This window comes from Ochotona curzoniae, unplaced genomic scaffold (genome assembly GCF_017591425.1).
Source record: "Ochotona curzoniae isolate NIBS_2020 unplaced genomic scaffold, NIBS_Ocur_1.0 contig_3498, whole genome shotgun sequence".
In the NCBI taxonomy this organism is placed as follows: domain Eukaryota; kingdom Metazoa; phylum Chordata; class Mammalia; order Lagomorpha; family Ochotonidae; genus Ochotona; species Ochotona curzoniae.
Window position 1 is genome coordinate 3141642 of NW_024465885.1, and position 24619 is coordinate 3166260.

At 38.5% G+C, this 24619-nt stretch overlaps 1 protein-coding gene across 7 annotated transcripts in view; it reads left to right on the forward strand.

The window, feature by feature from the left end:
* Positions 1-1475: 1475 nt before the first annotated feature.
* The window catches only part of BTLA (B and T lymphocyte associated), a 35812-nt gene continuing 12668 nt past the window's right edge, over positions 1476-24619 (forward strand). For 5 of the 7 annotated variants that reach the window (XM_040980492.1, XM_040980490.1, XM_040980493.1 and 2 more), the window contains exons 1-2: positions 1477-1791; positions 22380-22703. In XM_040980492.1, coding sequence (XP_040836426.1) covers positions 1704-1791; positions 22380-22703 — 412 coding nt within the window. In that variant the 5' untranslated portion in view covers positions 1477-1703. Of the gene's footprint in view, positions 1792-22379; positions 22704-24619 lie in introns of all 7 variants that reach the window. The other 2 variants (XM_040980488.1, XM_040980489.1) reach the window with 1 other exon arrangement.

Sequence of the window (24619 nt, forward strand, 5' to 3'; positions counted from 1 at the left end):
GCCCTGGCTATTGTAGCCATTATCAATCGACTGAAGGAAAATCTCTCAACCTCTCCCACTCTCTCTGTGATTCTGCCTTTCAAGTAAATTAATAAGTACTCCTTTTAAAAAACAGATTAAAAATTATTTCTCTCTGGACTGGAACAATGTGCTGAGTTCCTTGGGTGATTGTGAGAGGGATGTGGCCAGCTAGGGCATACAGCATGGGGCTTTCGTACCTCTTAGGCGTGGGGGACAGGGGAAGGTGGCAGTGCCTTGGTTGGTGCATGCGAGGAGTAGTGCACCTGTAACGCAGGGTATTCTTGGTGGTGGGCTGAGACATGCCTGAGTGGTTCCTGTGGGGCATTCCAGACATTCCTGAGGAGAGGCCAGGATGATCTTATGTACTCATTCTTACTCTGCCTCAGGCCAGCATCCTGCTCTACCCAGCCTAATAATCCCTCGTTGAGACCTGGCACAAATAGTTGTATAAATGCTGGATAAATATTTCCCAGGATGGGTATTTATCAGTAGGTAAGTTCCAAAAGTCTATGTGTAGTTTTCATATTACACGGTGTGTGGCTGAAATATATAAAGACATAAGTGGCAAAATAGAGGTTGATATAAGAAAGCACCACTGGTTGAATTTTTAAAATCAGCAACAGTAACTCATTTATCTTGAAATCTCTAGTCGTAGCACCTTGTCTAGTTGAACAAATGAACACGTGGTAACTGTTGAACTTTGTTGGCCTTGGAAGACTATCTGAAGGCAACACTTTCAACATCAGCCTCTATCAGTGACCATAAATGCCAAAAATCTACGTGTCTCATCTGGAATCTTAACTGGCAAATGCTTTTTATTAACTCCTTTGATTATAAACTAAGCAAATTAGTACAAAGGGCCTTTGAGAAAACAGTTCCACAGTGCTTCTGTTCTGTTTCATCCACAGAGAAACTTCATGAAGACTATTGAAAATGGAAGCTTCCTCGAATTGCTGCTCAAGCTAACTGCTCTCATTTAGTTAGGGACTTTAATATTGAGAGACGCCATCTGGCCAACACTAATGATGATCTTGTTCCATTGATAGGTATCTGCAGATTTAAAAACACTGTCTTTCCTCCTCTGCTGAGGAAGTGCATCCTGCCACTCATTTTCTCCGAACCTTCACATAAATCTTCAGTGATTTAATGGAAATAAGCATTTTCATCTTACTGATGCTTGGGGGAAAGTATAGAATTTTACATAGAGAAGTTATGTAATCAAAAACTATGAAAATGGATAGTCACATAAGTGCTTTTGCCATAACTTTTCTGACCTTGAATTGATTGAGACCTTGATTCTAAGATTGCAACGATTTATATTTCTTTAAAGTTCATTTCACTGAGCTTTGAGAAAAACCTCAAGGTGGGAAGAAAGCGTGGTAGGGCGGAAGGAGAAGTTAGGACTGAGCTACTCTTGCAGATCAGGGTGTTTGAAAGTGAACAGCAGATTTAAGAAGAAGTAGAAACCACAGAACAGAGTCTCACGGAGTATGTTTCTGTTCACGTTGTTTCACAAAATAATTCAGGCTCCTTCTCCTGTTCTCTCCCGTCTCCTCTCTCTTCTCTTTCATTTTATTTCACAGATACCTCTGGACAGGTATCTACTCCAAATCCGACGAATTCAGCGGAGGAAGGGAAGCCTTTCACTTGAGCTGCTTTTTCGTTTCTAATATGTGCAGGAAATGAAGACATCTTCTGCCATGCTTGGAATTGGGAAATTTCTCTGGGTTCTCTTCCTAATCCCAGATTTGTGCATCTGGAGCATCTGTGGTAAGATAACTACTTAGATTGTTTCTCAATTTTCTTTCCTAGGGACAACATTTTCCTTTGGTGAACTTTATAGTGTATGATGTTTATGGCAAATCTGTGATGACAGCTGAAATCAAGGATTTATATTTGTTCAATAAATACTTAATGAGAACATAAAACAAACTGGGATTGGTATGTACCAATCTAAACGGTTGGCTCTGTATTCATGGTTGGGCAATTTTCTTTTGAAAAAAAAAAGATTTATTTTTATTGGAAAGGCAGATCATATTTATGGCAGGAAGAAGAGACAGAGAGAAAGTTCTTCTGTCCGCGACTTCTCTCTCCAAATGGCCACAACATCCAGAACGTAGCTGGTCCAAAGCCAGGAGCCAAGAGCTTCTTCAGATCTCCCAGGCAGGTGCAGTTCCCAAGGTTTTAGGCCATTCTTTACTGCTTTCCCAGGCCATAAACAGGGAATTGAATGGGAAGTAGAGCAGTTGGCACTTGAACCAGTACCCATACGGGATCTCAGTGTTTGCAAGGCAAGGAGTTAGCCACTAAGCTATTGTGCTGCGCCCTTGAAGTAATAACTTAAGGTAACATGAGAGATCTGAGCAGATGCTAACAACTGTTATATACAAATTTATTACCACTACTATAAAAAATGCTCTGATTGCCACACTGATGGTGGATAAATGGCTTACTCTTTCTACACTGAGCCTAGCAGAATGTTGTAGCATTTAAATGGGTCAGAAGATATTGTACGGCCAGGCTATTCCTGTATTAATAGTTACTATCAAGCAACATCGCCCCTAAATAAACTCATGTGAGAGTAGGAAGAGGGAGGGATGGTAAAAGGTTGTGAACTGAGTGTTAGGATATAGGTGAATAGAATGATACTCTCTGGTCTTCCATTGCCAAGTAGGGTAGCTACAGATAATAAAGATGTGCTATGTATTTCAAAAAATACATGTAAGAAGAAATAAGTTTGAGTGTTTTTAACCACAGGAAAATGACAAATATTTGAGAAAATACATATGTTTAACTTGATTTGAACTTTATGCAATTATGAAAACATCACTTGGTACTCCATACTTATTTAAAGACTTTGTATGTCTGTTAGAATAAGTTCAACTTTTGTACTTTGAGAATATTGAATGAGAGAAAGCTAAGAAATGTAGGAATAAGCAGAACAAATAATTTTGTTTTTGTTTTTGTTTTGTTGAAGAAAGTCCTTTCAACGTGGTTGTGAAGGAAACATAAAAAAGTCAAAATCTGTGTAGATGGTGCTCGGCTATTCGTGCAAAGATTTCATGTAGGCCAAAAATGTCATTAATTTATTCTTTATCATACAATTATTATTCCTTTTTGTTGATTGGCACAAGGAGGACCCCCATAATATAAAGAACAAATGTGTGAATGATTAGCAGATTCTGAGTTCTTAATTCTGGCTCAGTATAATCCTCCCTTCTTATTCCCTACAAGCACACCTTTGTCAGTTTGCGTGCTATTCTTTTAAGTTGTGAAAGGTAATCACTCAGGGCCTAGGGGAGGGTATATTCAGTTCCAGAGTGATGTGGTTTGAAGTTTGATGTCAGCACACCACACGCCAGGCATGAAAGTCAAAATATCCTCAGCCATCCTCGTATTTTTATGTTGGTAAGCATTTGGCATTACAGTAGTTATGTGCCTAGATGGTTGCCAGAATTTTGCACCTTTCATCAGACTCCCTACAGTCACATAACTACAGTTAGGGTCATGAATTAGACAGATTCATCCCAATTTGATGCATATAAAAATTCTATTTTAGGTTTCAAACCACACTGAGAATGGAGTAAGTGGACTGTCTTCCTCACGACGTGCTGCAACCTAGTGTTTATGAAAGTGGAGTTGTGTGTTAGGCTTACTGGCTCTACCATTTATTGTATGGTTTTGGTTAAGTTTCTTATCCTCTCTATCTCTTATTCCTTCATTTGTTAAAATTGAGATCATTGTTGTATTAAAGTATGGGCTTCTTGGGGAACCTACAAATGCAATATGTTTATGCATGGATTTAAAATTATTTTGGACCAAAATGAGTTTATTATTTTTAAGAGGAGGTTTATTTTATCGATTATAAATGCTGAGTAGTATTGAGTGAGAGGCAGAAGGACAATGAAATCTCCAACCATCGATTCACTCCCTAGATGACCTCAATGCTGGGGTTGCGCCAGGCAAAAGCTAGGAGCCTGTAAGACCATCCTGGTCTCCAAAATGTGGGCAACAAGGGTACAAGTACTTGGGCTATCTCTTGCACCCCACAACACACTAAGCAACAATTTGGATTGGAAGTAAAGCAACCAGAAATTGAACCGGTGCTCTAATATGGATGCCTACATCAACTTAACCCAGTTTGCCACAGTTCTGGCTCCAAAATTTGGTTTTTAATTTCATATTCTACAAAATTTTTGAGATGCTCATCTGTGAATAAAGAGCCAAACATAGTAATTGCACATAACACAAACTTCATATTTACGTCATTTATGTTGGTATTACTTTCACCAAGCAACCCACACAAAGTTCAATTCAATGAGAAATGAACTTTAACATTTTCATGTAAAATAGTTTCATTTTTAGATTTTTTTGTCAGATTCTAATGGTCAAATATCACACATATGTATGGAGTACAATGTGATATTATTATATATGTTTATCAAATGAATTAGCACCTCTGTTACCCCATGCCCCTTTCATTTCTTTGTGATAACAACAAATAAAAAGCTACTCTCTTAGCAATTTTATATTATTTATAGTACTATACTATGCAAAATATTACTATAAGTTATTACATACAACTGAAATTTGATTTTTTGACTTAGAGGTCTCTGAATTTTTAAAGGTAAAATGCATTACACAGTCTTGAAGTTTTAGTTCAAGATACAGAGAATAAAACTGTTTGGAAACTAAAATGGAAAGAGTTGGAGAAATGCTGACTTAGCCCAGTGTCTAAAAAAGCAGTTGATGCAAGAGATTGTTGTATTACTCACATTAAATAAAAAATATCGACTGAAATAAGAACACCTGGTAAGACTTGTTCTCTCAGAAAAGGCTAATGATTCCATTCCTTAAAACCACATCAATTGAATCTTTATATCTTGGGGATTTCCTGTGATTTACTTAACTACTGATTCTTTATAGTAGCACATTTTTAAAAAGCATTTAAAGCTCATTTTAGAAGACCCTCTTTCTCCCCTCCCCACCCACTGCAAAGCAACCTGAAGCTCTGTGTACATCTTCCCAGGAGAGACACTGCATCTACGATAAGGGTGGAAAAGGATGTAACTTTCTCTATAAGCTTCCTGTTTCAGCTCTTCTTATAAAACTGCTTGCTTGCTAGTGGTGACAGTCAAACAAACAAATAAAAGCAAAGAGGGATACTTGCACTTATGTACAACTTCCGTTCTGATTAAGTAATACGACTATCAACATCTTGTCTTTGTGGGCAGGCTGCAGACAGAGGCTGCTCCTCTCAGCTGTTCAGTTAGGAATCAACTGAGCAGTCCACTTCAGGAAAGCAGGCAGGCTAGTGCAGATAATATTGTAAAATGCTCAGCGCCATATGTGATCCAGAGTAAAGGCAATAGGAAATGTTTGATTAATCACTGGTTATGATGATAAAAATAAACATTCTAGTCCACTGAGGGAAGAATACTTGTAACTCAGCTCTTTCAAGAACACAATGTAAGGGCTTCTTTCTGATTCTTGCTTGTGTCCCTCCTTTTTGTTGTTGCCATTTTTAATGGTTGCCATGGAGCCACTTGGAAATGCCACACTCCATGCTCACACAGTCTAGGTTTTTCCACTGACAGGGCATGTCCTGGAATCAGAACAGACATAGAAGGGCAGATGGTGTACTGCAACCACCATCGCTCAAAATATAAATTTTATAGTAAGGTGCTTTTATTTCTACACTTTATTTAGAATTGTTTGAAATTTACAGAACTAAACTTGTGAGGCAGTAATAAAAAGAGTTGCCATATGCTCCTCTCATTTTCCCTGTTGGTATTTTGTATTTGTAACTTTGTCACAATTAATGAGCTTTATCCAGCTCCTCCTCTTAAAATGCAAAATCTGTTTTTTCCCATCCATCCCTTTTCTTCTCTACTATTCAACATTCTGTCTTCAGATTGAGTGGCCGTGATGTGTGTGTGTGAGTGTGTGAGTGTGTGTGTGTGTGTGTGTGTGTGTGTGTGTGTGTGTGATTTTAGCTTCCAAATATAAAGGAGAAAATGTGAGATCTGTCTTTCTGTGTTTGGGTCATTTTACCCAATATGATATGTTCCAGTTCCATCCCTTTTGCAGAAAATGCCATAATTTCATTCATTTTTCTAGCTGAACATTGTTCCATTATGTATGTGTGCCACATTTTCCTTATTCGTTCATCTGATGATGGGCACCTCGGTTGATATCCTATTTTGGCTATTATTTGCAGTGCTGGCATAAAGATGGCGTAGAGGTCTCTCTGATACAGAGTCCCTGTCTTTGGGATATGTACTCAGTAATGACATTTCTGGATCAGACAGTAGGTAGTTCCACAACTAGTTTTTAAAGAAACCTCCAAACTGCTTTACTGCTTTCTACAGTGACAAACACAATGTCTCTAGCAAGCTTATGTACTTTAATTTTTTGGACTTCGCTATTTTTCTTTCAAAAAGCGCACATACTGGAATGCTAAAGATAGAGCCCTGCTTTGCCAAATACCAAATGCCAATGCAATGTTTTCACAACATTTCCTGCCACACACGATCTAAATATTTAGGAATACATTCTGCAGATGTAAGATTTCCAGGAATAAGACATGAATAAATTGGCCCCATGAGCTGATTGTGGCCTTGAATTGTCTTCCTCACATGAGGAAACTCTTTAAATTGTTTTTGCTTCCTTGGTCCTACCATCAAAATTTCCTCTCTTGTAATGTTGACATCAGAAGCTGTTGTCTTGCTTCACTGGGACTTTCCAGCTTAATTTCCATTATTTAATTGTGAGTTTCACCCTGACTAGGAGTTCAATTGTTGAAGGAAATATATTCTCAGTCATTTGTAATTATAAGTTCAAACATTACATTAAACTTCAGCTTGCTTCTTTGAGGAAGCAGTGTTGTGTTATAATTTAAGATGAGGGATACTGAAAAGAGACTGTTTTATTGAGAGATAGAGAGAGAGAGAGAGAGATATCGTCTTCCCACTAGTTCACTCCCCAAATGGCTACAAAGCTGGAGCTGAGCTCATCCAAAGTCAAGAGTCAGGAACTCCTTCCAGGTCTCCCGCGTGGATGCAGACAGTTAGGGGGCCAGTACTGTGACCATTTTCAGTACTAATATCCCATATGGGTGCCCGTTTAGGACCCAGCTGTTGTTCTTACAATCTAGCTCTCTGGTAATATGCCTGGGAAGTCAGCAGAGGATAGTCAGCTGCTTGGGTCTCCTTACTCATGTGGGAGACACAGAGGAGCTTCTGGGTTTGCACTAGCCCATTCCTGGTTGTTGCAGTATCTGGGAAGTGAATAGCAGACAGAAGACCTCTCTCTCTCTAACTTTGCCTGTCAAATAAATGAAACAATTCTTAATTGCCCATCAGATGCTCATCAAAAGAGGTGTGAATAAACTATTGTACATCTACTACATAGAATGCTGCTCAGCCACTAAAAAGAAGGAAATTCTACCATTTGTAACCAAATGGTCCCAACTAGAGAACATTATGCTCAGTGAAGCAACTCAATCCCAAAAGGACAAAATCATAAGTTGTCTCTGATTTAAGGCAACTTTCATGCAAAATATGAAATTGATACCCCTTTTAATACAGTTCTTGCTGTATCTCGGGGGGGGGTTATATTTTTGTTTATATTTTCATTCATTCAAAGAAAAAGTTTTTGTTTTTCTTATTAATTTCCTCCCTAACTCATAGGCCACACAATAGCATCATTTGTTTCAGGAAAGTCTTTAATTTTCTTTTTCATTTCTGCAGCGACACATTGGTCATTCAGTACCATGTTATTTAACTTCATGTTGTTGTAAATTTTCTATTTTTTTCTTTCTGTTTTTTTTTTTTTTGCTTTTGTTTCATGGGTTTTTATTTAAGAGGGGTTGTATAGTAAGTGTGCAGTAAAGACTATCACAAACAGATGTGAAGATACAATGCAGTGTGCATCTCTATTTCCAGATCAAAGATGGGCTTCCAATGAAACTGTTGAATGTATCTTGATAATAGGATGCTGGCTTCTCTGCCATTGTCCCTGCCTACAATGTCAGGATGTACTTAAATAACAAAATGATGAACTTATGGCTGGTTTTGAAGGAATATACTATTGTAATGACATGAGGGAAATTAGGGGGAAGGGATTTGCAAAAGGAGAAATCCCAGAGCCTAAGGAACTGTATTATGGAATAACAAAATAAATGAATTGATTAAATAATTAAAAAAACTATAGCTGCCAGTTCATGTCCTGGCTATTTCACTTTTGATCCAGCTTCCTGCTTGCGGCCTGGGAAGGCAGTAGAGAACAGCCCAAAGTCTTGGGACCCTGCACCAATGTGGACACTCCAGAAGAATCTCCTAGCTTCTGGCCTCAGATTGGTACAGCTCAGGCCATTGCAACCATTTGGGTAGTTGACCAGCAGATGATAGACCTCTGTCTCTTTTCCTTCTCTGTAAAATCTTTCTTTCAAATAAAAATACAATGGAAAACTTTTAAAAAGCTTGTATAATACCTGGAATATTCAAATTCCTGTGGAAGTTTTAGCAAATGCTTATGATATCTTTGAAGTCCAAAATTTAGGCTTTTAAAAAATAATTACCTCAAGATAGTATTCAGAGATGATTTTTTTTTATTTGGGGTTGACAAAATTCTTGCACCATTATCTATTATCAACCTCAGTTTCCAGGAAATGATAACATAGTTTGAGAGTTCTGTGACTTTGGTGAATTGATATATCATATGCAGTTTGCTTCATTTTTTAATATTTGTGCTTCTTTCACTTCAGAATAACCTCAGGTCATGTAGTGTCTTATGGCTTATCACTCATCTCTGTGGAAAAAGAGGCTTGAGTGCATGTCTGTATTCAAGCTGGCAGCACAGTGAGCTCCAGGACATTTGAAATTTGAATATGTTCTATTAGATTCACTTTGAACCGAATTCAGGAGAGTGTTTCAGGGGCCATGCCGCAGACCTAGCTGACAGAACTTGCAGACTCCTTCCATTTCTCTGATAGCTGTGTTCATCTTATGAGAACACCCTAAAGCTTGCACACATCACCAACAGATCATGGCACACAAGTGTCTGCATGGGAGATTGGGTCATTTAGACTTTTGTTGTGTGGTCACATTCTGGCTTCATCTGATGTTATAAGGGGAATGGCTATTAGGGGACAATCGAGAGTTTTTATCCACATAGATATTATTAAGTATCTCAGGAACTTGAAAATGTCGGTGACTTTCAGTCTCTGAGAAAGTATCATACATATGAGGCACTATCTGGGATGGGCATGTAGATCGACTTCCTGGGCCTTTCTACTCATTACACATAACCCACACTCATTCTGATTATCACAAGTACATCCTTGGACTGCAGGAAGTATTTAGAAAAACTCACGAGATTTCTGGTAAAATGCCAGAGCCTCAGAGGTTCTCTTCCGTGCCACTGACCACGGCTTTTAAGCCATGCTGGGTGCTTGTTGCTTCTTCCCAAAGCCCTGGGCACCAAGGTGAAGAATTTGGATGATTAGTACACTTTGCAGATAGAAGTAATTTTTTAGAGCAGTGCCACTTGGAGGAAGATCTTTGCCATCTTGTGTATGAAACTTCCAGGATTAATGACGTGGGGCAAATATTCAACTTCTGTGTCACTTCTGCAAATTCTTGTCAAAGTGTCATATATGGCATTTATTGTTTCTCATGAGCCAAGCATAGTGCTAACAATGTTCCTAATATATTCTCATTCGTATTACAACAACTGGCTGGGTAAGATCCTTGGAATGAGGACAAAGTTTGAGTTCCGATCTTGCTCCTGATTCTTCTCCTGCTCAGCTAGTTGCTGCTGGTGTTTCATCTCCTCTGATACCAACTGTCCTCAACCTACAGGCAAGAGGTAGACATGTGATGCAGAGGATTAAACTGCCTTTTACCGCATATAAGAGTTTTGGTAGAAGTTCCAGTTCCAATACTGGCTACTCTACCTCTGGTCTAGCTTCCTGCCAATGTGGTGGGAGACAGTGGTGGTATACGTACATAGGTCCCTGCTAACCAAGTGGAGGAGCTAAATGGAGTTCTGGGATCCTGACTGTTGCAGCCATTTGGAGAGTGAACCAGCAAATGAAAGATTCTCTTTATCTCCCTGTCACTTGAGAAAATATATATATAATCTTATAAAAATAAAGTTAAAAAGAGAAATGTACTTCACTATGTGAACCAAATGGAACAGCATGTGTGTGTGGTACCTAAAAAAATGCAAAGCACAAAACAAGATGTTCAAAAATAATTAGTTATCATCATTCTTTCTATCTGCATCCTCTCAGGATGGAGCCAGGATGGCTTTCCAGCACATTGCTATCGTGACGTGTGGGATACATGTAAGCTAGGGGCGGTGAACAAGGAACAGTGATTCTAGAGATGGTCTCCCAAATGTGACTCAAAGTTTTCATCTACTATCTGAACTGAAGACTTTCAAACACCCTTTTATTCTGAACTATCCCAAGGACAGGAAATGGCACAGACACTCCGTAAGCTTTGCTAAGTGTTAGGAGAAAGCTATGGAAAACACTAGAATGACTCTTCACAAAAAACAGTTTCAGAATAGCTCCAAACTGGGTAAACTCAAAAGACACATGAATTAAAGTCTTAAATTTCTCAGGAGAGCAAAACTGAATTTTCTCCCTGAAACAATTATATTACACTGTAAGAAATTTTAGCCCTAGATGAAATTACTTCAGTGTATTTTAAATAAACACAACATGAAAGTGAATTTGAAGAAAGGTTCATAGGCAATTACAGGAAGGTATATATTTTTTTTTCAAGAAGGGGATTTTTAAGAGGAAATCACGATAGAAGGCTGTGAAATTCTGTCAATTTTCTTCTTTCCTGGTCATTGTTTCTTAAGTATTGTGTGTAAACACAGGTTTATACCATGTATATTCTTGGAGGAAGACCAATTCTTTGATGTTTCCTTCTTGCTTAGGAGACTTTACATTCTGTGGAAGGAAATGTGTGTGTTTTTTGTCAACGTGTGTGTGTGTTTTCATGGAGGAAAAGGGGCTGCCTGTCCAAAGACAACATCCACAAAAAGAAGAAAATCTTAAATTAATGATAGCACTATATCTAAGTCTTGATCTATTATGTTAAACACTTTTTGTCAGACTGATGTGCATCAGTTAATTTTATTTTCTAGTAAGGACTCAGACCGAGTCAGCTTTCACTCTGTCTCAGAGAATACATTTCAGACTTTCATGAAATTATCAGTGGTCACCATGGACACAGAAGCTCTAGTTTTGTGTGTGTGTTGTGCGTGTGTGTGTGTGGCATTTTTTTTTAAGGTTTATTTATTTTTTAATGGGAAGTCAGCTTTACAGAGAGAAGCAGAGACAAAGATCCTCCATCTGCTGGTTCATGCCCCAAGTGGCTGCAAAAGTCAGGGCTGAGCCAATCCTAAGGCAGGAGCTTCTTCTGGGTCTCCCACACAGGGCAGGATCCCAAGATCTTGGATCGTTCTCTACTGCTTTCTCAGGTCACAAGCAGGGAGCTGGATGGAAAGTGAAGCATTTAGGGCATGAACTGGTGCCCACTTGGGATTTCTGAACATGCAAGGCAAGGACTTAAGCCTTTACACTATTGTGCCAGGCAAGTGTGTGCTTTTCTTATTCCAACTTCTTCATGTATTCCTTGCATTTCTGGTAATGCTTGAGTTATCGAAGTGGATTCATTTGCTATTAGATAACAGGCTTAATCAGTCTTATGTAATAAAGATTAAATCACTGGTTTCTGTGTGAACTGAAACTCCTAGACTCTTATCTCATGTCACCACATTTTTGATTCTGTGACTGTATGTCAACTGACTTACGATGGGAAGTATGACTTTCTGGGTATCTGGAGTTCTGTGTGATATTTGCAAGGTATCGTGTTGGTGTCCTCCCAGTGTCACTGCTCTGCAGGGATTATTCCTTCCCCTGGTAATGGTCCCTCTTGCCCACCACTTACACCTTACAAAGGAAGGGAGAACACACACCCACATCCTCGGGAGGTTTTACCTTTCCTAAGTGTGAAGACTTCTGCTTCTTTCTCTTCTGTGTGTTTCCTAGCATATGTTTGAAGTTTTTGTTGGTTTTTTTTGTCTGTAATTGTATCTTCTAAGAAAGCTTAAAATCTTGACTGATGGTACAAAGCATTATTCCTGTGCACTTAATACATATTTAGCAATAACTTTGGTTAAAATTGTTTACTTTTGTAGGTTCATTACTAAAAACACTGTCTTAGAATCAAATAAGGCAATCTGCATTTGCTACAGTTATTTCTCTCTATCATAAATGGAACTTTTTTGAAGTTTTCATAAATGAGTAAAATTTTTTAATGGAGAGATAATGAAAATAATCAGCTGAAATTGTTCTCTTGTTAATACTGATAATCAAGCTACATGGTCTTTAAAAATAAGAATGTTATTTCACAGAAGATTGGCAATCATGGCCTTTTTTTAAAGATTTATTTTATTTTTTATGGAAAGTCAGATATACAGAGAGGAGGAGAGACAGAGAGGAAGATCTTCCATCCACTGATTCACACCATGCAGCCGTAATGGCTGGTGTTATGCCAATCTAAAGCCAGGAGCCCAGAGGTTCTTCTGGGTCTCTCACGGGTGGAGGATCCCAAGACTTTGGGCCATTCTAAACTGCTTTCCTAGGGCAGAAGCAGGGAGCTGGATGGGAAGCAGGGCCACTGGGACACGAACCGGCACCCATATGGGATCCTGGCACTTTTAAGGAAAGGACACTAGCCGGGAGGCTACCATGCAGGGTCCTCACAGCCTTCTTTAAAAAAAAAATACCAGCTAAAGTTTTCACAGGGTAGCTACCTATTCAATAAGTGATGATATTTATACATATATAAAAATATTTGTTCAGCTGGATATTTGGGATCTTGCCTATGAATCCTTATTTGTTAAATACTGAACGTCACTCCTGAGTAGGCACATGTTATCTTCTCACTTTCACACTTCTGTATCTTCTGCAAAGATAGGAATCATACTAACAAGGAGGTTTTAGATTAGATAAAAGGCAGATGGCTAAAAACACGTAGTTATAGTGAAGTGATTGCCATGCATAATAGCAAAGCATTCTTTAGGGAATGAGGGTGGGGAGATGTCCTGTGGCTTGGGTTGCAGGAGCAGCTTCTGTATAAGGCAGCAGGGGCTAAATATCATTTGATGAAGTCTGGACATTTTCTCTACTGGCTTTGTGGAGAATCAAGCGGACTTTAGCCAAAAATCCTGCAACTCTGTTTTTATCTGAGCAGTACAAACTGAACTGTGATGTGAAGAATGAATTAAGGTGCTAACTGTCAAGCAAGGCCATGTTTGAAGCACACAAGCTTAAAGATTGTCAAAAATATAATTGAAAAAGGAAAAAAAAAAAAGAAACACACAAGCTGAATTGATATGCTGTGGCAATAACCCACATGATATAAAATGAAACTCAAATTACAATAATGCCTTAGAAACAAATTTCAAGTTTACTTTTTATGGTAAATCAACTTAACTCGGTGGCTGAAGGAAATTAGCAGCGCAGAAGAGATGGAGATAGCTCCAGCTTTGGCCAACTTGATGAAGTAGAGCATATGATCGTGCAGTAACGGGAGGAGAAAGGATCAAGCTTGCCTGTGGATGTGACTGGGAGTAGGAAGTGGAACATTTTCACTTGTGAACTATTTCCTGATTGACTCAGCTTGAAGTGTTCGCTTCCTCTTTGAGGAGTTGAAAGCTTTAAGTTATTCTAGCATGCTCAAGACAATAAGATGAAAATCTAATGGTAAAGTTAAAGAGCCATGTAAACATCTTTTTCAATTTAGTTTTGCTGAAAACTGTCTCATTCCTAATTTACCATGGACAGCGGATTGAGCACACTCTTGAATGTACTTTGTACTGAATTTTAAAACAGCTAAAAGTTGATCTACTTTTAATTGTCACCATGTACTAGCAATCCTAGTAACAATGTTACTTTAACAATCTTAAAGAAAAATATTACCTACACCCCTCAAAATACTTTTAGTCTAAGTTCTAAGTAATTACTATGATTACTGGCAAGTTTCAAAAATACACTTCAATAGCACATTTGAAGTAATTGGCCTTCAATATATGTTGTATTTTAACTGCAAGTTAACTCAGCTTCCAAGATTTTGCACACTCACAGAATCAGCTGCTTATGTACATTCTGAGAACAAATTCATCATGTTTAGAATCACTTGTTTGTGATTTATATCCCAGTTTATATCCCCAATCTCTGTAATGCCATTTATCTCTACCTTTCAACTGTTGATCGAAAAATGAACAATAATATCAGAGAGATTATAGCTACAGAGAAACAGGTTAGGAATAGTGTCATTTTCATTAGTGTTGAAGTTTAAAACAGTGAAACAAGGATGAGCATTTGACTGAGCAATTCAGATGTCTGTGTTTCATATTCCAGTGCCTCGGTTTGATACTCAGCTCTTGCTTTTGATTGCAGCTTCCAGTGATGCAGACACTGGGATGGAGATGAGGTGAGCAGGTGATGGCTCAAGTGGTTGACTCTCCAACTAGATTAGAATCTTGGCTCCCAGCTTCAGCCTCAGCACACTGGTGGGAGTTTGGGAAGATGGGCTCTCTTTCTCTCCTCCCTCTCTTCCTTCCTCTCCTCTCTCTTTCTCTTGTCTCTGTCTCTCTCTCATAAATAGTTAATGAGTATAATAGAGGAAGAAAACAATGAAATGATGCACACACTCTAATGAGTAATTTTTAAAATTTCATTAATTTACCTCATGCATGGATTGTTCTATTGACCAGTAATCTTACAATTAAACTGTATTCTTCTGCTTACATTAAGACTAAAAAATGAATTAAAAAGATGATAATTTTATTTTAAAGATTTATTTTTTATTATTTTTTCATTGGAAAGGCGGATATACAGAGAGGAGAGACAGAGAGGAAGATCTTCCGTCCGATGACTCACTCCCCAAGTGAGTGCAACGGGCCGATACTATGCCAATCCGAAGCCAGGAGACTCTCCCACGCGGGTGCAGGGTCCCAAAGCCTTGGGCCGTCCTCGACTGCTTTCCCGGGCCACAGGTGGGGAGCTGGAAGGGAAGTGGGGCTGCCGGGATTAGAACCTGCGCCCATATGGGATCCGGGGCGTGCAAGGCGAGGACCTTTAACCACTTGCGCTACCGCGCCGGGCCCAAAAGATGATAATTTTAATGGCATAATTTAGTAGTTGTCTGCAAAATTTCTGTGTTAATGAAATTCACCTGTTAGTTACAGGCCAATTATTTGTATAAAATATTATACCGGGTTATAACTATGGGTTTAAAGTTCACACTGCATATATATATGATATATATATGTACATATATATGTATATATAATTTGATTTTACTATCTTTAACTTCAGAACTAAGCCAGCACGCACAGATGTTCAATTAATTAATTTTTACTTCATGGTTAACCAGGTACTCTTAAAGATAATTCTGTAAGTTATTACAATCAGTTTTTTTCAAAGCAAGCCATTATTCATTCCTCAGTAGTAGCCATTTGGTGACAACCAGGACTCCAAGGCCACACATGTGGTTACCTACTAATTAGTAATACATTGCCACTACATTTCTGTTTCTACAACTTATCTATCACTCATTGGGAGAAATACATTAAAAGGGAAAAAACATAAAGATCCAAGACAAAAAGTCGCAAACATTAAATCCCCATACAAGTGCAGACTCTACAACCCCATAAACAATCAAGCAATAATCAAACGATATCTCTATGATATTAATAAAAGCACACTACAATTCTCTAACCAAAAAATTATAAAAACAGTTAAAACAGCTACATTTTTTATGCTCCAAAGAGTTGCAAGGACAAGCTAACCTTTAGGATCACAGTAACTTTATTTTTTGCTATAGTAGTTTCCGCTCATACTCTCATCACTTCCATTAACTTGTAGGATTTTTATCAAGCCATTTCCCAGAAGGCATGCTACACGTCTGGGCCAGATTCCAGGGCAATGTGTAGGCACACAATAAGGTGTCCAGAAATGGCATGGGCTTAATTGTACTCCTGTGTGTAGTTAAAGACACACTCACCAAAACATTATCAAGTAACAGTAACTTCCAAGCTCACATTGGTTGCAAAATATACCTCACAGGAGCAAGCAACAATGCCTTGATGCATTACAGAATCCTTAGGGGGGTGGTTGAGTGTCCATGCAAAAGGGGGCGAAACTGCATCAAGGTGGTTGTAGAGACATCGGCCAGGCCTTGCCAAACAGCTGGAAGCTCCCCAGGCCTTGCCAATGTGGGAACTGTTCTCTTCACACCCTCATGTCATCCACACCCACTGCATGGACCCCAGCATTTTTCAACTGTTTTACTTGTATGGTTTTATGTATGATGTTCCCTGTAAGAAAATATATACTGTCTATATTTCTTTTCTGGACATTTTATTGTTAGCTTCATCTCAAAATTATTTCAGAAAACATCTTTGTACTTAAAGCAATGGATTACTCAGAATGATACACTCTGGACCACAAATGCGTTAAGTATCACCTGATTGTGGAAATATGTCATAGCTCCAATAAGCATTTTATAATGAGACTTAAAGGGAGTATTTAATAGAGGAATGCTTTAAGTTTTCATCTTTCTTAGGCATATATTTATTTTATTTCAATTATTTTAGCATTGAAAACTCCCTCTCATCAGATAGGAAAACTTATGAAAAACAGCTGGAATAGAAATAACAGGAACAAAATCCACTGTTAGATGGCAGCTAAGTCCTGCCAGAAGTGACGATGATTGCTAGTCCTCTTCTGAAAACATTTGATAAGACAAAGCTCTTGGGATGACTTTGTGTGTCCTGGGTGTCATAATAGCATATGCATAATATGATAGGCATAACTCAGAACAAGCAGAAAGGAAGTGATGGGAAATTCGAATGCACTGTTTGGCTTAGTAGATCATTCTTGTACTGCATCCTGGGTAACAGGAAGTATGTTGCTTTGTGGGCATATAGGGAATATTCTGGATAATTTTTAATGCCTATCTGCAAGCATTCATCAGCTATTCATTATTCTGTGCAAATTTGTGTCAGCTCATGTGGTTGTTAGTGGTCTTCATACTGCTCCTAGGAAAATCAAGAAACCATAACAATGTCTGCATAATCTCATTGCATAGCAGTGATATGACCAGGACCAAGAGTTCTTTTTCTCCAGCTCTAACCAACTTGGCACACGCCTCCCAAGCTTATGGTTACAGATTGCTCCAACTAGAAGGGATGTTTTTAATTGTGCTGCTGATGTCAGGTACTAGCCCTAAATGAAAGGGAAGCATATTGTAATAAAAAAAAAAAAAACTACAGACTAGAAATGGTTTTATAATGTTAGGATCACTTGACAGAAGTGAAGTGTGAGTAGAATGGTGAGAAATAACTTTCTATTTTTTTGTGGCTGAATCCTTTATCATAATTTAAAGAAATTAAAGGCTGGTGAGCCTGGGTGGCTGTCTCAGTGCTGCATAGAGTGTTAGCATTTGAAGCAACCCTGATCGATAAATATTCTTATTTCTAGCTACTTCTATACCATTATAGTTATTGATCTACAGTATAAGCATTGTTGTTTTCTCATTTGTCTTTTAATATCAGTACTAGCATACCCAATATACCCTATTCTGATTGTGAAAGCACTACTTATTCACTAAATCCATCTCAAATATAACTTTGTCACTCAGCTTTGCTCCAATCAGCCAGTTGAAGTTAATCTTCTGCACACCCATTCACACCCTTTAAAGTGCTTTGGGCTTTTTTACAAAATTATCTCATTCTTTTATTTGTCACCCATCTTTATTTCCCACTAGCATGCAAACAATACAAAGGTAAGCATTGCTTTTTATTAATGTCGTCCCTAACAGCTCGCACACAAGATTCCTCTGAATTTTGCTTATTTCAGGCAAATGTAAGGAAAAAAGAGACTGGCAGATACTAAGTTTATTTCAGAGACTTGGCCTCATTGATAGTTAGTTCTGGTAAGTTCTTTGACAGCAAATGGTCTTTGTTTTTGTATCTTGTTTTTTACATTCTAGCACACTTACAGACTCCATACAAAACTATGGACTTAAGAAAGCCAAAAGGGAAGTCAGAAGGCTCAGAAGTTTATCAGCTTCAGAGAGAGGCACGATTTTGGTAAACAGAAGTTTCACTTGCCCATTCTGCCTCTGGTCTCCTTGTGTTTTTGTCTTAAGTCTAACCACATCCAGGTATTGTATTGTTAGGCACTTCCTTTAGGCAAATCAACTTACCCTTTCTCTTCAAGTTTTTTAAAAACCTCATTCCATAACTTACTGTTAAGTTTGCTTTCATTTTACTCTGAATTTTTGGAAGCAACTGAGGTTAAGAAGTTTGAAAGTGAGCTTGTTTGAGGTCTCCAAGCAGTTAAGAGTAAATACTCAGAGATTCTCAAAGTTCTTTGCAGGTCCTTTGTCTCAATCTGATTTCTGGAAAGACAATCAAATATTCTGAGTAGTGGTGGACAAGATGTAAACAGATAGCATAGAGCTTTTTTTTTTTTTTTTTTTAGGTGTTAGGAAATAGCTAAAAAAATGAAAGTATTAATTCTGGCTATGGTGTAGAAATAAATTGACCCATTACATTAGGTAGAGGGCATGTGAAGTGTGACCTACTGTTTCAACGTCAGACCAGGCATGTAAACAAATGAGGCCCTCAGCCTCCATTTTTGGGTTTTAGCTACAATCTCAGTTATACTTCTTTTACATTCACCTATGTTAATATGATCTATTCAGGAAAAGTTTGAAGATAAGTGAAAGAAACCAATGATTAAAATGGTTAGATATATTGTAGAAAAAAAGAGTGTTTTGATGCTTAGAAAGATGAAACAAAAACTAATTGAAGTAAAAACACTTTAAGAAAATGTATCTAGTCTTAACACTTATTCAAAAAATAAAAGAAAAATATAAAAATCACCAGAAAGCACTTAGCCAAAGAGAATCTTTGCCTATTTTGGTGATTTTGTTTCAACAGTTTGACAAACCAGATCCATAGTAAAATATTCAGTAACTTTTATATGTACCATGCACATATCACTTGTGTATGATGTTAGTGGTTATTGCAAGTGCATGTTATTTCTTAAGCTAATTTTACCCATGGAACGCACAAAGGAAAATTCAGTCCAGGAATTAGCAAAGAAGAAATAATTTTACATATTTACATATTCTAAGCAATTGAAGTTATTTTAAGGTCAAAACATGTTTTGAAATTTGAGATATATATCTCAAATATATATTATATATAACATATTAAATATATAATATATAATATATGATATATATACATATATATATAGAGAGAGAGAGAGAGAGATTCTTATGTACTTGTTTACTCCCCCAAAATGGCTGCTGCAACAGCAAGTTCTAGGCTGTGGCCAAAGGCAGGAGCTGGGAAATCAATCAAGGTCTCCTATATGGGTATTGAGTACTCAATAACTTCAATAAAGTGTTGTTCCCAGGGTGCACATGACCCAAAAGCTGGAATCATGCATAGCAAAGCTGGGATTTGAACCCAGGCATTCCAATATGGAACACAGGAGTTCCAAATGGCAACTTAATAACTAGGCCAAACACCTGCCCCTTCATAGCATTTTTTTAAATAGTTATTCTGATAAAATTTTGTATATAATGGGATGCATACTTGCTTGTTTAAAAAAATAGATGGAAGTAAACATAATTTTAAGCTTATCAATGATCTTAATCTTTTCATAATTTTTTTTCATCTGGACATAACTGTCAGGGAAAAGAATTATATATAAATGAGGTAAATTTTGTGTCGTTCAATATATACATTTGTTGAGAAAGGATTTGCTTTTTCATGTGTATTGGTTCTCAGATATATTTAAAAGTTTTTTTTTTTTATTTGAAAGTTGAAGTTACAGAGAGAAAAGGGAAATACAGAGACAAAGAGAGATCTTCCATCTGTTGGTTCAGTCCTCAAATGATGGCAATAGCCGGAACTAGGTCAGTATGAAGCCAGGAACCAGGATCTTCTCCACATCTCCTATGTGCATGTTAGGGGAGTAGGGATTTAGGCCCTCTTTTGCTCTCTTCCTAGGACATTAGTAGGGGATTGGATCAGAAATGGAACATCCGGGCCCGGCGCGGTGGCGCAAGTGGTTAAAGGTCCTCGCCTTGCACGCCCCGGATCCCATATGGGCGCCGGTTCTAATCCCGGCAGCCCCACTTCCCTTCCAGCTCCCTGCCCGTGGCCCGGGAAGGCAGTCGAGGACGGCCCAAAGCTTTGGGACCCTGCACCCGCGTGGGAGACCCAGAAGAGGCTCCTGGCTTCGGATCGGCATAGTATCGGCCCGTTGCGCTCACTTGGGGAGTGAATCATCGGACGGAAGATCTTCCTCTCTCTCTCTCCTCTGTGTATATCTGCCTTTCCAATTAAAAAAATAATAATAATAAAAAATAAATCTAAAAAAAAAAAAGAAATGGAACATCCAAGACACAAATGGGGATGCTTGGCACCACAGATGCAGGCTTATCCTGTTATACCATGGTGCCATGCTCAGATATATTTTTGATATCAAAGTTGTGAGTTACATACTTTCAGGATAAATTAACAAGAAAATATTTAATGACATTGAAAATTAAAAATCTATTCTGTCCTTCAGACTTAATAGACACATGACACTTACTAACTAGAGGTTCATAGAGTGTAATAGAAAAATCTATTTCCAGGAGAAAGAAATCTCTTCTCTACTACTCCCAACCCCACCAACCACTATCCAAAGGGAGGATATTTTCAGTATGCTGGGTTGATGTGTGAAATTTTTGAAATAGGTGGAGCACTGCTCCTCTTCCCATTGTGAGAAACAAAAAACATAGTTTATTTTAGAACATTCTGTCTTCTTTTGGTTATTTTGAGTTGCATGATCCTACACAGAAAAAAAAAATCATGGAAAAAACTACGAAGTACCATTAAAGCCTTTGAAACATCATAAAAAATTTTGTAGCTCTAAGTATCCGAGGGGACTGTTTGCTTACAAAAATTTCTCTTTTTTGCTTAATGAAATACATGAAATCTGGTGATAGTAAATGCAATTACTGTTCCAGAAGCAATACAGAGTAATGGCAAATAAATAGAGTAATAAATAAACCTCTGTATGAAGTTAAATCTCTTTTTTGAAAAAAAAAGATTTACTTGTTGATTTGAGAGACAGAGCTCAGAGAAGGCAACAGAGAAAAGAGATGAGAGAGAAAGGAGAAACTGAGAGAGAAACCTTTTTATCTCTTTGTTCACTCCCCAAACACCTTTGATAGCTGGGGTTGGAGCTGAAAATCAAGAGCCAAAAATTCCATCCAATCTTCTATGTGGATAACAGAACCCAGGTAGTTGGACCATCATCTGCTTTCCAGGCTTATTAGCAGGAAGCTGGGTGTGAAGTGTGGGGCAGCTGGGACTTTAAACAGGAGTTCTGATGGGAAATTCCAGTGTCCCAAGTAGCAGAACTCACAACACTGCTCACCTGTGTGTAAATCTTTCTCTCTCTCTCTCTCTCTCTCTCTCTCTCTTTTTTAAGATTTATTTTGTTTTTATTGGAAAACCAGATATACAGAGAGGAGGAGAGACAGATAGGAAGATCTTCCATCCATTGATTAATTCCCCAAGTGGCCACAACAGCTGGAGCTGAGCCAATCCAAAGCCAGGAGCACAGAACCTCCTGGGTCTCCCACATGGGTGCAGGGTCCCAAGACCTTGGGCCATCCCCAGCTGCTTTTCCAGGCTACAAGCAGGAAACTCGATGGGAAACGGAGCCACTAGGATTAGAACTAGCGCCCACATGGGATCCCGGAGGATGTGAGGCAAGGACTTCAGCCACGAGGTTATCATGCAGGGCCCGAGTGCAAATCTTAATGCTGCTCATTATTAGCACGTTTTTCCATCTATAAAATAGAGTTTATAACAACATATATTTATTGTGCAGATTAGTTTATTTCATTTTTTAAAAACAAAGTTTTATTATGTATTTTGTATTAGTCACTTTACTAGTGAGGGTCAATTACTAGAAAGAGTTATCCAGGAAATCTACAGAATCATGCTTCAGCAATTCCTGGCAGAAACTTTTTAAGTGCTATCTACAGGGGCACTTCCATATGTTCTTAGAAGCGTGGAACTAATAGTTTGATTTGTTGCCTGAGTTTTTGAAATCCATGAACAGCTGTTTTGTTGTTGTTGTTGTTGTTTTTGCACTACACATTTCCATGGACATTTTCAAGAACCATCACATGTGATTTTTACAGAAGAGCAGTTTTGATTTTGATTTTGTTCTCATCTTTTAGGGGAAGAATCATGTGAAGTACAACTTTACATTAAGAGAAACTCTGTGCACTCTGTCGCGTCAGGAGATCCCTTTGAACTGAAATGCCCCGTGAAATACTGTAACATCAGACCTAATGTGACTTGGTGTAAGCTCAATAGAAGCAACTGTCAACCACTGGTGGATGGATTTCATCTACACACAAGTTGGAGAGAAGGAGTGAATATTTCGGATTTTATTCTACATTTTGAGCCAGTGCTTCCTAGTGACAATGGGTCATATCGTTGTCAGTCGAAGTTTTCCGTTGGCATCATTGAGAGCCACTCAACAACCATTTATGTGACAGGTAAGGTCTTGACTCGTAGACCATCTAATGCTTTTCTCGTCATTTTTTTCCAGGAAAAAGATCCAGATTCTTGAGTGCTAGGTGAGCAGCTGAGCTCTTACACTACATCAAATGGCTTCTGTGTGTGCCTCTTTGAAGCGTGTCAATCAGAGAAGAGTGCAAGGAAAGTTATGATTCTTGACGTGAAGGCTTGTAAAATGCATGCATGTATGTGTTCATTTATTTTAGATGTTTATTTGTTTATTTGAAATGCAGAATGAGAGAGAGGGAGAGAGATCCTCCATCTGATCACTCCCTAAATGCTCAGAACAGCCACTGCTGGGCCAAACCCAAGTCAGAAGTTCATGTCTCCATGTGCTTAATACAGGAACGAGGCAGAAACTCAAGTATCCAGGCCAACATTTACTGTCTCCCAGAGTGTACGTTAGCAGGAAGCTGATTTTTTTAAAGATTTGTTTTTATTGCAAAGTCAGATACATACAGAGAGGAGGAGAGACAGAGAGGAAGATCTTCTGTCTGATGGGTGATTCACTCCCCCAGTAACTGCAAAGGCCAGTCCTGCCCCATTCCGAAGCCAGGAGCCAGGAGCTTTTTCCAGGTCTCCCACGCAGGTGCAGGGTCCCAAAGCTTTGGGCCGTCCTCGACCCCTTTCCCAGGCCACAGGCAGGGAGCTGGATGGGAAGTAGAATAGGGCTGCCTGGATTAGAACCAGTGGCCATATGGGATCCTGGTGCATTCAAGGCGAGGACTTCAGCAGCTAGGCCACCGTGCCGGGCCCAGGAAGCCAATTTTTTAAAGCAGAGACGAGACATCAGGTAAGGCTGCTGTCTGTGACATCAGCATCCCCGTATGGGGTCAGTTTGTATCCTGGTTGTTCCACCTCCTACGCGGCTCACTGGTAATGGACTGGAAAAAGTAATAGAGGGTGGACAAAGTGTTTGGGCCCCTGCCATCCATGAAGAAGACCAAGATGAAATTCTTGGCTCCTTGCTTTGGCCTGGTCTAGCCCCAGCCGTTGTGGTCATTTGGGGAGCGAGTCAGTGGATCAAAGACTCACAGAACTCACAACACTGCTCACCTTTCTGTAACTCTTTCATTCCTTCTGTAACTCTGACTTTCAAATAAACAATAAACATAAACAAACAAACAAAAATTCCACAAGAAGCAGTGTTGCCAGGACTGCAACCAACCTTTCGGATATGAAATGCAGGCATTCCAGGTGGTAACCTAGCCCACTGCATCAGAACACAACCCCTCTAAAACCTTATTTAATAAAACTAAAATTATCAGTGAGCTACTGAAAAAATTTTGACGGAAGCATCAATAATTTTGGAGACCCTTTATTCTTTATATTTCTTTTCTTTTTCTTCCATTTTTCTCTCCTTGATTTTTCTTGATCAAATCTTTTGAAGTTACATGATGCTTGCACAGTTACACACCTGTGAATAGTTCACAAACAGATAATGTAATGATTGATGAGGTAATGGGAATATGCAGAGCTTCAAATGCCTCTCCAGCCCCCCTGGGGACCTTTAATAGCCTCTGACAGTCAAAGAAGTATACCTAAAGCTAAAATAGGAAAACTAAGATGAACAACACTTACAGGGAAAAGAAATGGTGAGGAATAAGGGAATAGCACGTCTAATGTACGAAAATACTATAGCTAGCATCATGAACAATGGTGAAAGAATGGATACTTCCACTGAGAACCAAAACAAGACAAGAACGTTTCTTTTTGCCTCTTCAACACTGAACCAGAAATTTAGCCGGGGCAGTTGAAATATGATTAAACAGGCATTTGAATTTTTAAATTGGAGTGGAAGGAGTAAGACTATCTCTATTCACAGATGGCAAGATTATACACAGACATACATATATATTCTTTAAAATCCATAAAAACTACTAGCAATACTATA